The sequence below is a fragment of the Fundulus heteroclitus genome, chromosome 4 (genome assembly GCF_011125445.2).
Source record: "Fundulus heteroclitus isolate FHET01 chromosome 4, MU-UCD_Fhet_4.1, whole genome shotgun sequence".
NCBI lineage: Eukaryota > Metazoa > Chordata > Actinopteri > Cyprinodontiformes > Fundulidae > Fundulus > Fundulus heteroclitus.
In genome coordinates this window covers 22221162-22239885 of record NC_046364.1, presented here as the reverse complement: position 1 = coordinate 22239885, position 18724 = coordinate 22221162, and the positions used below count along the sequence as shown (strand labels likewise).

At 43.6% G+C, this 18724-nt stretch overlaps 1 protein-coding gene across 1 annotated transcript in view; it reads left to right on the top strand.

The window, feature by feature from the left end:
• The window catches only part of LOC105934120 (neuropilin and tolloid-like protein 2), a 28603-nt gene extending 12280 nt beyond the window's left edge, over positions 1 to 16323 (top strand). Inside the window, exons 5-10 of the mRNA XM_012873970.3 lie at positions 131 to 178; positions 670 to 797; positions 5342 to 5570; positions 10967 to 11080; positions 12257 to 12387; positions 14418 to 16323. Of these exons, the coding sequence (XP_012729424.1) occupies positions 131 to 178; positions 670 to 797; positions 5342 to 5570; positions 10967 to 11080; positions 12257 to 12387; positions 14418 to 15155 (1388 nt within the window). The 3' untranslated portion in view covers positions 15156 to 16323. The remainder of the gene's footprint in view (positions 1 to 130; positions 179 to 669; positions 798 to 5341; positions 5571 to 10966; positions 11081 to 12256; positions 12388 to 14417) is intronic.
• The last annotated feature ends 2401 nt before the right edge of the window (positions 16324 to 18724 follow it).

Here is an 18724-nt window from a genome sequence, read left to right as displayed (position 1 = left end):
CGAGAGATAAAGGGACCTCTCCCTGCTCTATGTGGCTCGGCTCAGCGGGGCCTTATCAAGAGTTTCCCGCTTACCCGTTTCGGCTCTGTGCTCTGAGAGTAATGTCCCTCCCAAATTTGATCATTTTCAGACCCTGATTTCCATCTGCACGTGGGCGGACTGCTGAACCCCATCCCAGGTAGGACCCTCGCTCGTTCACGTCCGCTCCGTTCTGAAAGCGCTCCTCTGTGCTCGGCAGCTCACTGGAGGCTACCTCCGAATGCGGCGCGACTGCATGATCTAAAAACGCACCCTGACACGCCAGTAATTGTGTATGAAGTCAAAGGATGTACCTACACGCACATATGCATGGTTAAGAGCCCACGGAAGGGCACGCACCTCTTTTATCTTTCTTCTCCCTCTCTGTCTTTGTTCCTTTCTCTTTATATTGTCCTTTGTTATAATCTTCTGTGCTCACTTCAGTTGAAGCTTACATCCTTTTCACCCCTTAACAAAAATCCATTGCATGTCCCTCCGTCTACCATCTTTCCAACATCACTGTTGTCTCCTGTTGTTTTATTTTTGCTGATCCTCCTCATGCTCGTGTCACCCCTGTCAGTGTCTGTTCCTTACTCGTTTCTTTTTTCTCTCTCTCTTCTTACCTCTTTTGTCAATCCTCTCACCCTGCAGACTGCCAGTTTGAGATCGGAGGATGGGATGGGATTATTCGCTCCAGTCAGGTGGAGGAGGAAGAGCGAGTCAAGCCTGGTGATGCTGTGGACTGTATCTGGACCATCAGGGCTCCGCCTCAATCTAAGGTCAGTGGGAAAGGGCCGTATTAGTCAGGCCCTGGTGGTGATGACAGACAGGGCTTCTGCGCTGCTTCGGCCCCTTCAGGAGAGCTTCAGTAATACGCTTTATCTAAAGAAGAAACCAGAACAGCTACCAGTGGGGGTTTGATCTGTACCTCTGTGAGAATGAGTCTCCTTTACTCTTATTTTATCACCCTCAGACATTCCAGACCATCCATCCATCCATCCATCCATCCATCCATCCATCCATCCATCCATCCAAACGTTTTGTGTTTACGCTTAAAAAAACAACTGAATTTTGTGAGAATTCAGGTCTGTAAAGGTGTGGAGTTTTGACTAAAGCAATCTGTGGAAGCCTTGTATAAGTAACTGCTGCTGATGTAAAAGGCTGACGCACATCCTCTACAGACGTTTATTTTTTTCTCACTTCACACCCCTGTTGAGGGCATTCATTTTGTTCTAATTTACTCTAAATGGCAAACGCCAGCATGGACTCTGAGATGAAGCACATGAAAGCAACACAAAAGCTCATGGATTCACAAAAGTGAGCCTCCAGACAGGCATAAGTTCTAAAAAAAATTAATAAAAAATTAATCAGAGCTGAAACGATTTAAAGGTTTACCACAAAGACCTCAACAGTAATTAGACTGAGGCTCTGAGTATAATTAAGAACAGAAAAAGTTTAGTATCTCCTAATTGTGACAAAGTACATTCCTTTGTGCAGTGGTTCTGTTCAGAGCATTTCTCCCGGCTTCCAGCAGAAAGGACAGAACTCAAACCTTGAAGATGTGCTGCCATTTACCCTCAGCATTGCTCATGAGCATGCTCACTGCAACAGACATGGTGCCCCAGTGTCTTATCTTATGTGGTTAAAAAACAACAACTGTTGTTTGCCCAAGATCTGCTGGAAAGGGAAATAAAGCAAGGAAATTACCTGTCTATGTTCAGTTTACATCTGTCAAATATTTCATTGCAAAATTAAGGTGAGCAACTAGTAGGAGTGCTGCCAGCAAGGGATTGTTTCCACTTGAGAGAAGAAAAATGTTTACCAGAGTTCTCCAAACTTCATTATCCAACATGGCTGCCATGCATTCAATGTGTAGTGAAAGTATGTCTGATAGTTGTTTTTTTCCAATTAAACCAGTGGCAAATATGATGCTGTAAAACATTTATCTGTGAGTAGGCATGGTTCAGTTAAACTTGGTTTATGCTGGACGCATCTGCGAGCTCCGCATTGCCCCACAAGCCAAGGCTATATTAAGTCATTTCAGCAGCCACTCCCCTCCATGCAGCCTCCTCATGCAACAAAGACGTGTAAGGTGGTGTTTTACGCTTACTGTAGGAGCCCTACACTGCCCCCTAGAGTCTAGGAGAACATTGGCAACGGAGGGGAAAAGTCGCACGTGGTATAATCAGTGCGTCTTATGTCGTACGTACATGCTTCAAGCATGAACACAACTTTAGGGTTCCGTTTAAAAAGAGTTAAATGTTCCATCATTTAAAATCCTTTTAATAAGAGACCAGAAAAACTGCTTTACTTTATTTGCTCCTATATGGAGCATATAGAGTAAAGCAGCGCTGCCCTCCTCACATGTTGTTTTCCACTGCCGGTCAGCTGGCTGATGAAAGGCTACTACACTTTTCTTTCTCTTGCCAAAAAGACCAGCTGTCAGCTAACAATGTTTTCACAACATAATTAGATTTTGAAGAGGGTTTTGTATCAGGGGTTGGTGAAATACCAAGAAACTGCTGTGTTTTTACTCACGGGTAGCACACATCAGAATCTCATGATGGCCCACTGAGATCTACATTAGCTTGTATTGCTAATAGCAGCTCGCACGACAACAAGTAGCAAATACTTTCAAAATGGCTGCTACACATAAACCTGTGGTGCACAGTGGGCTGTCTAATGTCATATGAAACCATGTTGTTTACTCACCATCAGAATCTCATACCTGCCTATCTGTGAGCACGCTCCTTTCCTATCTCAACGTGTAAATATGGCAAGAAAAACTTTGTTGGCTTGTGTTATCACAACAACAGCTAACAAATCCCACCTGTTAATCCAACGCTCTCTAACCACAAGGGCAGATCAAAGCTCCGACTTCCGAGGCCAATTGGATGCGAAATAATGATGCATTATTTGTAAAAGTTGAAAAAAATCTAAATAGGATGATTGCTGAAGTCATGATTCCGACCGGGATGTCCCCAACCAAGTCTGAGTTTAGGTTCAACATGGCGCCTGCACGTTTAATATCTTGCAAAAATTTCTGGACTCAACTGTTTATCTGCATTTCTGACCGTTTTTCTCTCAAGAACCTTGTGGTACACCCAGTACTGTACTGTCGCTATCTGTCCCTAAAACAGGCAGAAATACATTATGGGCTCGTATCGCTGATGGAACTTAGCACCAAATCAATTAGCAAATTCAAATGATTTTCCAACACTAAGCGCTCAGCTTGGATGTCACATTATTCCCAGATCCGAGGCAAATTAAATGGACCTTCAGACCTTAATCACTCTAACAGCTCCTCACAGAGCCACAAAACACATGCTGCATTTAATGCCATTCCACCTGTGACAGGATTAATGTAGTAGGTCCTTCATACTTTCTCTCATTCCTCCTTCATAGATCTTATTCCACCAGGACAAAACGGGATGTCATCCATCACAGATCACACAGACAAACACTGTTCTACGGCAAATTTAATGATCTCTAATTAACTTTAGATACACATATTTGAATGAGAAAGAATCAAAATCCACATTTGTGGAAAACATCACTGTACCGCTTTGGATCAAAAAAGTCCAATAAAAGTTCAAAAACGACTCCTCTGTCCAGTTAAGATTTTTCCGTCCCCTTCTTAAGGAGCTCTGCTCTTTACATTCTGGTTTACTGTGCAGCGACGTATCACAGTGAAGCGGTGCATGTAGGCTTTCAAAATAAAACACGGCCCTGGAGATTCAGAAGCGTGTTCTTGAGCCAGGATAGAAAGCTCGCTGACATCTTCCGTTATGTATGAGGTGATATGAAGAATCTCATCGAAATTACAGCCAGACTAGCCTTGATTCAAAGCAGCTCCGTTTCTCCCTCATGGCTACGTGACTCATCCAAACTCCTGCACTGCTCACTGGCCGCAAAATAAGCCCAGATTGATGCACATCTTTAATAGTGTAAAACCACAGATGCACCCAGATTACATAATAAAGTGTCACATAGTGTAAGTAATATTTTACGCCTATGTGCACATTTGTGCGTGGCTCTCCCTTCCTTCAGTCAGGGGGACATGTTGCATCGCTCCAGCCTGTGCATTCGGAGGCAACAGTGACGATGATCCGACTTCAGCAGAGGCGCTCACTTTCCCTGCCAGATATTAGGTAGATGAAGCAAAAAGAACAGAGGGGCACACTCAGCCGCACAATAAGAGCAGCTGCAGGAAACGGGTGCTAAATGTGCCGCACATTTTGTCATACGGGTAGCTCCCCCTTTAAGATTTTGTTCATTTAAAAGGCTCCGCCAGTCTAATGGTGTTTCTCTTGTACTCTGAAGCTGGAATATCATCATCTGCAGAGTGGAAATTAGTTCTTTATTAAGTCAGGGTCCTGTTTTTTTTTTTTTTTTTTTTTTTGTCTTGTTTTTTTTTTGTTCTAGGTTGGAATGCATATAGAAAACAAATGCCAGGATTTTTTAAACTAAGAACTGGTGCACAAGTTGGTAGGCTCAACTATATGCATACATTCCCTCTAATGTTTGTTTAAATGTATCTAAGAAAGTTATGTTTCCCACTGCTTGCTTTTTGTAGTCATCAACGATCTTCTGACATAATTCTGGCTATCTTCTGAATAGTTGTTAGCATTTATCTACTCCACAACCATTGTTGATGTACGGGAATCATTATGGGACACACCCAGTGGTGTCCAAGCTGTGACCATCTGATCACAGCTATCACCCTCAGATGAAAGAAATATTTTAAGATGTTCAGAAATAACCCAGGAAACACATTGCAGGCTTTACTCCTGCCATGAACTGCAAACTGCTGGAACACCAGGCCCACAAGAGGCTGCAGACCAAGTGAAAAGAAGAGACATGGTCTGATATTCGGCCAGCATTAAGACAGAAGCTTTCAGACAGCTGTAAAATATTATGTGATGGTGGGGCAATGTTCTAATGCACGTTTAACTAAAATGTTAGTGGGGGTCTCCACAGTGTACTCAGTTCCACTTTGCTACAAATTCTTGCAGGATTTACGTTCAACTAAATTTTGAGGCTGTCCCTGTGGTCAAGCCTAATTCCTTCTGTAGAAACATTTCACTGCCAGATCAGGCACAGATTGAGCTTTTTGATGAGAAGCATGACAAGGAACATTGAGGAGTGTAAGGTTTGAGGGCTAAGAAACAAAGTCAAATGCATCGGATTGTATTTTACCTCAGTCACTGAGTTGGGTAGAAAGAGCAACACAGCAATTGTTATATATGTACTTACTACACGTTTAAATCATGTAAATAATCATGTAGATCAGCTTTAACTGTGACCCCCTGTGTACCTTCAGATTTACCTCCGCTTCATGGATTACCAGATGGAGCACTCAAACGAGTGCAAGAAGAACTTCGTGGCTGTGTACGATGGCAGCAGCGCCATTGAGAACCTCAAGGCCAAGTTCTGCAGCACTGTGGCCAACGACCTGATGCTGGACAACGGCGTGGGAATCATACGCATGTGGGCCGACGAGAAAAGCAGACTGAGCCGCTTCCGCATGCTGTTCACCTCTTACATTGACCGTGAGTGGCAGCGTTGTAAACATGATCCGGTGTGGATTCCTGTCTATCCCTGGACCTGTGTTTTAATGGCAGCAAATTACATAAAAGGGGGGGGCTGCTTGTATTTAGTTAGTTACAGGGCCTTGCAAAATCATTCACACACCTCTTAAACTTGTTAAACCAAAAAAAATCTATGTTTTTTTCTCAGTGGTGATTTATTTTTGGTAAACCAACAGCACATAGCGCATGGTTGTGAAGTATAAGGAATTAGACATACCATAATTACTTTTTTTCCTACATGCAAATCATCACCACAGTGAAACCTGGTAGTGGCAGTGTTATGCTGGGGGGATGCATTAATTAGTGGGGACAGGGAAGCTGGTCAGAGTTGATGGAAAAGTGAAGCTCAGCACAGGACAGGCATGGGAAAAAAAAAACCTTAGGAGCTGCACAACACTTGCGACAGGGCCAGAGGTTCACCTCCAAAAACCTACAGTCAGAGCTACAGTGGATAAAGTATATTTATGTATTAGAGTGGTCCAGTCAAAGTCCAAACCAAATTTATCAGATGCTCTCTATGCAATCTGAATGATTTGGAGCCATTTTACAAAGAGTTACGGACAAGCAGGAAGTTTGTAGAGGTGCAGGGCTGGTAGCAACATCAGAGGTTTGTTAGAGAGTAAAAGCAGGGTTGCTTTACGTGACCCCACCAGGCTAAGCAACGCTTGTTTTTTGTTTGTTTTTTAATACATTTTCTTATACATCAGTAACAGTGATAATAGGCCTATATAGTAGGGTTGTCAAAATATTTGATGTATCAATATAATTAATCCTAAAAAATTAATTATTCAAGGATACAGATTTGAATAGTCAATAATAATAATAATAATAATAATAATAATAATGCATTTTATTTGTGTTGCACTTTACATTTAAGACTAACCTCAAAGTGCTACAGGTAAGATCATCAAAGCAAGATGAAACATCAGTATAAAAAATAAATAGTGCAACAACATGAATGTGCAAGGTTAAAATGAGTTCTGCTAAAAATAATTTTTTTTAGCCTTTTCTTAGAAGTTTCAATGGTCTGCGGTTCTCTCAGATGGTCAGGGAGGGTGTTCCACGTCCAAGGAGCGGCCGAGCAGAAGGCACGATCGCCCATGGTGCTCAGCTTAGTTCTGGGGCGTAGGAGACAGTTTGAGCTTTTTTTAACAAAGGGATCGTGTTGTAGTGAGAGGGTTGAATAGTTCTTTCAGGTATGGGGGGTGGGGGGTGCATTTCCTTAGATGCACTTGTGGGTGGAAAAGGGAAGCCAGTGAGGTGAGTGGAGAATGGGTGTGACTAGACTCTCATCTAGATCTCATCTAGTAATAACCCAGCCTGGAGGAGACAAAGGCATGGACCAGTTTTTCGGTGTCAGCTAAGGTGAGTGCAGAATGAAGTTTTGCGATATTTCTGAGATGATAGAAGGAGATCTTGCAAAAGATTTTGATGGTTTCAAAGGTGAGTTGTGGCTCAAATCTTACATCAAGATTGGTGACTGTTGTGGTGCGGGGGATGTCCTGACCAAAGCTAAGTTATACCAGTTATGGAGGATGACTGGACTTGATGTGAGGTGCCAAAAAGAATTGCCTTAGTTTTGGTGGTGTTCAGCTGGGTAAGATTGGGTTTCATCCACACCTTCATCTCCTCCAGACAGGCGATGAGTGTTGAAGATGATCATGCTGTTTGTGAAGCTACAGTTAGTCGGATTTCGTGTGCAGTTGTGTGCCATCAGCATAAAAGTAAAATGTGACGTGGCTGAGGGGGAGGATGTAAATAATACAGAGGATGGGGCCAAGAACTGACCCCTGGGGGACTCCGCAGGTGATTGTGTGTTGCCGGGACCTTGCGCTTCCAAGTGAAATGTATTCTGTTCTGCCAGTGAGATATGGTTTAAATCAGTCCGGAGCTGTGCCAGTGAGTCCAGGGGTTTGATGTAGCCGGTTGAGAAGAATGCCATGAGCCACAGTAATTTATATAACCCCTTTACATGACAGCAGCACACAGAGACACTCCTGTCTCCTCTCTCACCCAAAATTAAGAGCTGCTGCTGGAAGATTTTGTCTGCTAACATGTGGACAACACCTAGAAGAAAACATGTGGCCCTCTTTATAGACAAGATAAACACAGAAGTGTTCAAAGAAACCTTCCCTGGCAGACGGGAAGGAGAAACGAAATGCTGAACGGTGCTACAAGCTAAGCTAGCATTAGCACCATTTGGGCTGCTAATGCTAGCTAATTCCCAAAATATTTGTGGATCTGCACATTATTGCTTCATCACACCACATTTCTCAGATTTTTATTTGCAAAAACCTTTGAAAACAATGTATCCTTTTTAATTATGTGCTACTTTTAAAATTCACTTGAATTTGCGGTTGTACAATAAAGAGCATAACAAAAAGGTTTAAATTTACATTTTCAAAATGGTTAAATCTGTGTTTCCCTAGCTTTGAAGAAAAATCTGACTTTATGCTGAGAATAGGCATTATTGCCATTAATTTTTTGTAACGTGCAGAGCCCACCAGCTGCCAAACTATCTGCCCACAGAGAGAAACAGACACAAATTCAGCTCATTTCTTACGTCGCGCTTTCTGTTTGCATAAGCAGTCATCAGCAGACACTGAAGTGCCGTTTCAGCAAAGGAAGCTAATTAATACGTGCCATGTTTAGGTTGCAGATACGAGAAAACCAATTATTTACCTCTGCGGTTTTTTTTTTTAAATAACTGAAAGCTTCAAATATTATCTTGATGTGCCTGTCAGAGCATCATACTGGGCTCATTACAGGCCACTTTCACCAGGAGAGAAAGAATTATGTGATTTAACTCTGGTGAAAGGAAGAGCTTAGAGGGGTTAATAGAAATCACACATCAAGCTTTGTCACTTTTAAAAGACGAAACGGCTTCAGACAAATACTGTCAAAGGTGATACAAAGTAGGAGAAATTGCCATGCAGAGAGACTCGCTCCTGTTAACACTGTAATATTTCCATTAAATGCCTGAATAGGCTGAGATATTAATTGCCACATTCTCCTGCACACATCCCCGACCCTGCCTGAATGTTAATGTTATTTTCATCAGCAAAGCCCTTACATCGCAGGCAGAACTTAATAGCCTCCAAATTCAGCACGCATATTTTTTTATTATTCTGAGAGTCCTCAAGACCATTTGGGTCCTCATTAATTCTGGTCACACTGCTGAGCTCTGCGAAGTCGTAAAGCTGGCGAATGACTCCCAAACTTTATTTGGTTAGTCAGCGACCGGATCAAAGTTTGCTCCGAGGTCAGGGGAAACTATTAATCTTCGCCACTTGATGTGTTTTTCCCTTCGCGCTTCATCACCTTCAACATGCCCCCACAAGATGTAAGCCAGACTTTATTAAGCATACACGCAGCTACACTGGAGTGCGGCTCGTGGAGTTGTTGGCTGTGTGGTATGAGGTCGAGGCCCTGCAGACACTCTTTAAGGGTTAAAGGTTTAAAAGTGCTGAAGGTTTAATGGGAGCGATCCCGTCGCTGGGCTCAGTGAGACGTGGATGGAGAGGACACTCCAGCGCACGCACGCTCCCTCCTCTACATGTACGTTAGTCAGAGAAAGCACACAGGGAGGGGGAACTCTCACCACAGTGAAAAAAAGGGTTTTAGAAAATTTCTCTGCTCCTAGTTTTTCCATTTTTGATCCTTGATTTTGTGTCGATTAGGGTTAGACAAGAATCCGATTTTTTTTATTTTTTATTTAGAATTTTCATAATTACAGTGCCAGATCAGAAAAGGTACTCACACCCTTCAACTTTGTCACATTTTTACCTGTTATAACCAAAAACACTGGTGCATTTTATTAGGATTTTATGTGACACACCAACACAAAGCTGTGCTCTAGACATTAATGAAAATAAGCTTCTGACCTGGGGCCTGCACGGTGGTGCAGTTGGTAGCACCTCTGCCTTGCAGAAAGAAGGTCCCCGTGACAGTCTGGTTAATTAATTTATATAAAATTATTATATTGACCTTATAAGAATGAGCAGGCATGGTTGTGTGTATTTGCGTGGCCCTGTGATGCACTGTCAGCAAGTTCGGGGTGCGCCCCGCCTCTCGCTCAATGACCCCTGGCATTGGCACCCCCTGAGCAGGTATAGAAGATCCTACCGCAGAAGTCAGACTACAATGAATGAGACAGGACAGAACAGAAAGTTCTGACATTTATTTCCAAAATAATAATTTCACAAGGCTTTTGCTTAAGGAAAATAAAATGTACCGGACCAACCAGAATTAAAAATCCAGCAGCAGGAAAGTGACTGTGGACACCTGTTTTTTTTTTTTTTTTCTCACTGCATCAGCCTTCCGTTGAGCAGAACAACCACCCCTAAACACGCAGCCAGGGCTGCAATGAACGGAGCTAATTTGCAGTGTGACCACTTCAAAAAATGTTTTATTAATCTCATTATGCTGCGAAAGGATGTTCGTGAAATGCCAAGGCCAGAGACCCGACCCAATAAAAATGGGTCACCTTCCCAGAGACCAGGGTTTTCTGTTTGAAGTGCTTAATTACTTTACCAGAAATATATTTCACTAGCTAAACTATGAAAATGGGGCAAAAAAATCAGAAACAATTGTTCCAGTCAGTTTTGCAGCCCCTTCTAACCCAAAATATGTGTGTACAAAGTAACTGGTCCTGCTTCTTAGCCAGATTCCAGCTCGCCTGCTTTTAGCTCAGCTGAGGACTGAGCAAACTGCCTGTGCAAACACCCAACCATCAGCTTCCTCCATCAGCTTCCTCCAGCAGCCTCCTCCATCAGCTTCCTCCAGCAGCCTCAGCCAGCGCCGGCTGTCAGTCACCTGCGTCTCCGCCATCCCAGCATTCACATTCTGACTGCGGCTTTAATGAGGTCCCTCTCACTGCACCCGACGGACCGGCAGCACCTCATCGTGTGCATTTCTAGCAGCTCTGCCTTTCTTTTCATCTTTTCCATAGCCCTCCTCTGAAATTGCCGCCAGTCTCCCTGCTATTCTCCACTCTCTCTCTCCTCTCCCTGGCTCCATCTCCTGAATCAGACTCCCTTGACATGATGGCTGCAGTTCAGTGATGCTGCCATCCCCTCCCCTCATCCATCCCCTGATACTCCATCTACGGGAAATGATGATGCATGGCTTCATGTGCACAGTCTCCATTAGACCTTCAGCATTTCTACAAATATTATAACATTTGTCGTTCATTACAGGCCCCAGGAGATTTCTGCTGCGAAAGTATTCTTCTGTTAGTGCTAATGTTGTTTTATCATCTCCAAAATATCTCCTGGTTCTTTTTTCACACTCGAGTCATCTTTTATTCAGATTTATTCCACTATGTTCCATTTTCTCTGTTTGTCTCTTGCCTGCAGCTCCCTGCACGGCCAATACGTTCTTCTGCCACAGCAACATGTGTATTAACAACACCCTGGTGTGCAATGGGATTCAGAACTGTGTCTACCCGTGGGATGAAAATCACTGCAAAGGTGACCAGCCGGGCTCTGCTTTCTATTTCACGCCGACGATGATGATGATGTGCTTGATTTCAATGTGCTTTTATTTCTAAAGCTCTGTAAAACACACTTTCCCCCTCACAGATTTCCCCTGTCTTTGCATTTTTGCCACACTTTAACGTTTCAGATCATCAAACTGGTTTTAATATTAGATTAAAATTAAAAGATTAAAATGAAACCATGAAGGAGCTGGCGTTTACCACATTTGTTTGTAAAGCTGAATATATAATTACTGCCAGGCCGGTAGGATCAAAAAGCTTTTAAATAGAACCTGTCTGACAACATGAAGTGGGCTAAAAGATTTCAAAAAGTAACGCTTCATGCCCTGATGTAAATCAATTCAAGAACATATGAGGAACAAACCCTCTGATATCAGTGTGGAAAGGGTTCCAAACCAATTTATATATTATAAATATATATTATATTCCCAGGAATGGCCGATCAACCAAAATGACTCTACAACTGCATCAACTCATCCAGGAGGACACATAAAAACCCAGACTGAACCAAACCGCTCACTTAAAAACTTGAATGGTTGTTCCAGACAAAAAAGACTTCTGGCTATATATGTATTTTGTGGACTGATATGCGTCATACAAAACACAGCATTTCAGGAAAGGTTGAGACACTGACAGGCAGACACGGTGGTGGTAGTGTGATGGTCAGGCCTGCGTTGCTGCTTCAGGACCCGGACGACTCGCTGCAAATGAGAGAACCGAGAATGCTGCTGTCTATCAGAGAATCCAGAGGGAAGGTATCTAGCCATCATCATCTGTAGCTCAAGTGCGCTTGAGTTAGGAAGCAGGACAATGATCATTGTCTAAAATCTTCCAGAGTGACTGAATTAATATGAAGACTGGGTCAAAATTCCTCCACAGTGTAACGCGAAAGGCTTCCAGTCCCAGCGATCAGCATCATTCAGCGGCACGGAGGATGGCACAAGCAGTAATTAGACTTTAGGGGGAAATTACTTTTTCATGGATCTCTGGCTGATATGAAATTACTTGATGATCTGAAGCATTTAGGTGTGACAAAAGAGCAAATGGAAAATCTGACAGGAGATAAATACATTCTCACAGCACTTGGTGGTTCTGTACTTACATTTTTCTGCTTTACTTTTATCTTGTTTGTTCTCTCCTCCTCTTGCAGAGAAGCGTTCCAAGGGGCTTTTCCATCAGATCACTAAGACCCACGGGACTCTTATCGGAGTTTCCTCAGGCATAGTTCTTGTTCTTCTTATTATCTCCATTTTGGTCCAAATGAAGCAGCCCAGGAAAAAGGTGAGTCTTTTTATTTTTGTTTTTGGTCCTACAAGTACGTTATGAAGTTTGCACATGAAAAAAGTAATATGAGTTAAGGATCATAGATGCGTTGAAGGTGAAGTGTAGGCTATGATAAAAAAGGGCATTCATGTCAGAGGACACCAGACCCATTAGAAACTCTTTGTTCAAACAGAACTTCTGTGTGGTTTCAAGATTTATTCTTTTTCTACCTTCTTAAAAGGGATAGTTCAGCTATTTTTAAAGCAAGGTTTGGTGACATCATCATTAGCAGTAGTCCCCTTACCTGTAGTGGAAAAGATGTCATCCTGCTGTGGGTTTGTAGAAGAGCGTTTGAGGACTAACGAACAGATCCTCAGTTTTAGCTGATTTGTAGCGCGTTAAAACAACTCAAACTGAAAATGTGCACATCTGTGGGATGCAGTGCCAATGAATATTTAACCTCTGCATCTTTGCGAAAGCCCGTTGGTATATTGCTGTTTTCTCAGAAGCGATGGTGGATTGATTAAATCATTGAACAGAGTAAACTTAAGTAAAGATAACAAGCTTTGATTGCAGATAAAAATGCATCGGATCAAACGAATATGATGATGACTAAACAACCTATACAGATGTGCTTTGTATTAATTTAAAATATATTGTCAGAATTAAAAAAGAAACTTGGTTCCTTCTTGACTGTCATTAGTACATCCTGATATTTCCAGTACTAACATAAAAACATGGCATTTGTTAAAATGCCACGTGGCAGACTATCCTCAGCGTGCTCAAGCCTTGTTGCATGATGGCGTCTTATTTACAGACATAACTGTTTAAGTTCTGTTTATTAACATCTAGATGATTCTCTCATCAGACGTTTTTGTTTCTTAATATAAATCAGCAACAACCAGATTTCACACACTGACTGGAGAATTTGTTTGCACAAATCATCAACAATATCAGCTGTTTTTTTTTTTTTTCACGTTTTGATTTGATGATTTATATTTTCTATGGCATTCGTGCCACCAGGCTGTGCTGTTCCCTGTTTCTTCTGTCTTGCTGTAATTACCAGCAGCTTTCAGGAGACGTTGCATTTTAAGTGCTAAGTGCGTATTAAAAACAGCATTAAGTTTTAATAAGCATTCATTTTAAAAATATGGACCTTTTCTCATTACTGCATGCATAATGCCTCGCATTAATGTATGCAGGGAGTCAGCGCAGAGAGACAGTATGTGACAGACAAAAGTGGATTTCACACGTTTTCGCTAAACGGGCACACTAATTTAGTAGATCCGTCTGAGTGAACCTAAAGAGTTTTTTTTTTAATAACACTTTAGACTTTACCTGACTCCGCCAGATAGATTTGCTCCGCATATCCATCTGGAAACCTTCCGTTGAAGTAATTTTGGGAAGGGGCGAAAATACTGGTTAGCTGATTGGCCTATGTTGGTGATAGACGGGCCAAATGAACCAATCAGATTCGTCGTCGCTCGTAACAGAGCGACGACGAAAACACAACCACAAGCCAAGCTACTCTTGCTGCTGCAGGTAAAGGCTCGTTAGCTCAGCAAAGAAATACTCTGTAATTCCGATAAAACTTGCTCGATAGCCACGCTAACGCTAGTTTCATCGGCTGAAGCTGCCATGTTCTTTAGACTGAACTGACGCGCTTCCCGTTGCGTCACACCTCAACCCGCCTCAAAGCCAACGCTGATTGGATGTTCGTTTGGTGAACGGCTCCAAATTTTCTTTAACGGAGAGTAGCCAGACTGATCTGCGAGTGAAACCTTGAAAGCTCGCGAGATCAGGATGGTCTCACGAGGCTACTTTAGACTTACACCTTGAACAAAATCCACTTAAAACTGAGTTCATAACGTTTTCCAGGTTATCAGATCTGATTGATGGTCACCATACGCTGATGTTTCTTTCCTATATTCAGACTTCCTATAATCAGCAAGTAAAGTAACCCTTTTATAGTGGTATTTTGTGGTATTTATGCTGGTCTCAAGCGTTTCCATGTCCAGAACTGTAATGGTCTGCACGGTCTTTTAAAGGTTGTGGTCCGGCGCCCTGGTGTCTTCAACAAGGCCGGCTTCCAGGAGGTCTTCGACCCGCCCCACTACGAGCTCTTCTCTCTCCGCGACAAGGAGATGTCCTCAGACTTGGGGGACCTGTCCGAGGAGATGGACAGCTTCCATAAGGTGCGTCGCTCCTCCACCATGTCCCGCTGCGTCCACGAGCACCACTGCGGCTCCCAGGGCTCGGTGGTCGCTGGCGGCGGCAGCATGAAGCACAGCAGAACTACCCTGAGCTCCATGGAACTGTCCTACCACAACGACTTCTCCAAGCCCCCTCCGATGAAGACGTTCAACTCCACCTCCACCTACAAGAAGAGCTGCTACGGCTACAAGCAGCACGCACAGACTCATGACTGCGACCAGCAGGTCATCGAGGACCGCGTCACAGAGGAGATTCCGTGCGAGATCTATGGCCGTGGCGCCGTGGGACTGGGAGGAGGAGCGACTGGCGGCGGAGCGATGGGAGGAGGCGGCGCGTCGGGAATCGCCGGAGGAGGAATCGGAGGAGCCGTGGGGATTACAGGAGGAGTGTCCATGGCCGGCGGGATGGGCATGGTAGGCGGAGTGAGTATGGCGGGGCCCAGCGGCATAGCCGGAGGCATCGGCGCAGGGATGGCAGGCGCCTGCGGAACCCTCAGCGTTCGAGGCAACAGCGCTCGCAACAGCGCCACCATAGTTGACCCGCAGCAGCGCTCCATATCCATGGACTTCTAGATGCAGGAAGGGAAACAGGAAAACCACACCTTCCCTTTTCCTTCTGGAAGAAGGAGAAAACAGAAGGACAAAAGTCCCGCATAGACAGACCACCCCCGCCTCCCACACCTCTCTTCAAGAGACTTTTTTGTTTATTAGGGTCAACACTCAAAGGCCTGTTTCAAACTCACACGGAGCTTTGGCAAGAATGGACGATTTAACCCTGAGTAACGTTAAAGCGACAAAATGGACCAAACAACTCATCTTTTCGATACTTCAGAGGGACTTCGAGTGAAGGCAGCATAAATACACGAAGTCTCTTCACTCCTACACTCATTTAATCTCTGCTTCCATCTGAGACTTCTTGGAGGACGTCCCGGCATGCAGAGCCCGACTTTCTCTCCGTTTGGCTAGACGGTGACTCTGGGGAGAGATGGGACTGGACTGAGACATGCTACAGGGCAGACCGTTCCATTTATTCACCTGCCAGGCACAAATATATGATATATGATCTATAGTGCATCTTCGAAATAATTTATATCCTTTTAATTTGTCTTTTTGCTCAGTGTACTGTACTGTTAAAACCCAACTATATCCAGCCTCATGGTGATGCTTGGCTTTTCACTCTTTCGTTTGTTCAAATTGTTGCTTGAGTGAGTTTTTTTTTTCTTCTTCTTCTTTTTTTTTTTAGAAGTGGATTATCAGTGGAGCGAAAGTGATTGATTGATGAGATATAAGGATTACGACATTATATCAATATAATATCAATATAATGATGATGTAGTTTCCATGGTTACCTCACACAAACAGGGAGGATACGCGTCACTCTCTCCTCAGGACGAGCACATGAAGAGACTGTCCCGTCCGGGTAAGAAAAATAGGTGAAGCCCTGTTAGCTTAGTGATGTGCGATGCTTTAGATCATGAATGATTGTATATGGAATATAAAGTTCTTATCGGTGAGACGCTACGTGTCACAACAGCAACAACTCCCCCCGACCCTGCATCTTTTAATGGGAGAACATGTCTATTTTTTCTCTCTCTCTTTCTCCACAACCCGGGTGTGTAAAACAAGCACAAGCCTTCTCCCTGAGTGACAGACGTAGCCCGTGTTAGACTCATGTATGATTTTAACCACTGGTTGTATAATTTCATTCTGTTGAATTAAATGGGAGCTTACTCACATCCTCGAGGCGAGTCTTTTCCCTCTCACTGTAAGCAAGAGACATAAAGACGACGCGCGGCCCACGCGCTGGAAACGTCTCGTCAAGGTAAGATGCACTCTGTGACAAGCAGGGGAAAATAAATAAAATAAATAAATAAACAGTGTTTTTCGCTTTGCCGTGGTGGATATTAACATGAAAAGGTGCTCCGGGGATAATTCATTCGCTGAATTGTTTGAACCCGGTTGAATGCTCGGGATTCAAGGCTGACAAATTCCTGTTCCACTTATGAGCAAAATAAATTGAGATAGCGCACGTCCAGGCCGACTGTCACTCGTCTGAATGAGTCCTCGCAGCGTTTCTCTGCTTTGTCTCTCTTCCCGTGCACACCCCCCCCCCCCCCCCCCCCCTCTCACCCTTCCCCTGTGCTGTCATCATGCATTTGTCCAGCCCAAAAGCTCGCGGCGTCCTTTTAAAACATGTGACCTTCAAATGTGGCCCCTGTGCATTTTGGCTCCGGTGATGTGGTCTTCTGCCCCCCCCAGGGGTCTACACACGTGGTATAAATATTTCAGAACAACTATCCTGATATGCTTGGATGATAGATCCTAGTGAGCCGCATATTTTACATGCTAAAATCGATCATCACTGAGAATAAACACACACATCGACATAAGCAAACCTCCAGCAGGATCAGTGTAAACAGGGCTTCTTCCACCACATCCACCAGCTTTGTTAGTATCAGTTCAGGGTGCATGCTTATCTGATTCCATAATGCTACGTTCAATGGATGAGATCTATTCAAGATGCCGTTCGTGTGGATTTTTTGCATTCCCGAAAGATTGCTCCAACAGCTGGCAGGAAGGCGTTGATCAAATCCGGAGCCCGTAGTGGTAGAACGACAGCACCACCAGGAGGCAGGCTGCTGCTCAGCTCCAGATAAAAGGATCACTTCATCTGGTTTCTTATATGAAGGAATTAACACCTCTATTAAAAGATCAGGGAGAACTAAGTGGTAACATCATTTTTCCAAGAAATCGCTTTAGCGGTATCTTTAGAGAATTTACAAAGTCATACCTTTCAAAAGAAGAGGTTCGTGTCATCTTGTCGAAACCAATCTTCTTCAGCAAAAGTGGCGGTATATACTGCCATGTACCAAGGCGGTAAGCAAGTACCCAGAAGGATTTATTATATTTTAACAGGCATGCAGCTGATCAATCGGCTGTTCAAGCCATCCATCCACAGGTGTCAGGTCTAGGAATGACACACAAACAGTAGTGTGTTCAAAGGCACTCCGAGGCCAGAAAGGACTTTTGCAAGTCCTGGTCCCCTTGGACCTCCTCCCAGTGGAACGTGTCCTGAACACCTTCAAAGGGTGGCCCCCAGAAGACGATACTTATCGGACTCCTGAACTGCCTCAGCTGACTTGTTTTAATGTGGAAGATCAGTAGCCAATAGACTACACACACACACACACATACACACACACACACAGACATCCATCCATCCATCCATTTTCTAACACGTCTATCCCTGGTGGTGCCTATCTCCAGCGTTCACTGGGCGAGAGGCGGGGTACACCCTGGACAGGTCGCCAGTCTGTCACAGGGCAACACAGAGACAAACAGGACAAACAACCATTCATGCAAACACTCACACCTAAGGAGATTTTAGAGAGGCCAATTAACCTCACAGTCATGTTTTTGGACCATGGGAGGAAGCTGGAGTACCCGGAGAGAACCCACGCATGCACAGGGAGAACATGCAAACTCCATGCAGAAAGACCCAGGGTAAGGGTAGGACTCCAACACAGGATGGCAACAGCCATATATATATATATATGTATATATGTATATATAGATAGATAGATAGATAGATAGATAGATAGATAGATAGATAGATAGATAGATTCAGGGTTTTTTTTCTAACTTATCCTGTTTTACAGCTCAACAGTGAGGAAGTGTGTCTGGGTAATCTGAAATGAAGCCAAGTTTCTGTAATTTGCGCACCCTGAAAAAAAAGTGGATATAGACAATGAATGGATAGATGGCTTTTGTAGCCCAAAAACTGGAGGACACATAAAAGAATATTATTTAGAAGGATTACTACAGACTGATTACATTAAGTAATATGAAGATATCCTCAAATGATGTCTAATTGTTTGATAATCAGCATGGAGCTGGACTCCACCCATCTTCTCTGAACTTTATAGCTCTGTAAATTTGGAGGTATCAAAATACAGCACTTTGAATTGTCTTGTTATGAAATCTGCGATACAAATAAACTTTCCTTGCCTTACAGTAACGCGTATGAAATTAGTTTAGTACTGTGTCCATCCATCCATCCATCCATTCATCCATCCTCGTCGGCTTATCCGGGGTCGGGTCGCGGGGGTAGCAGCTTCAGTAGGGAGGCCCAGGCGTCCCTC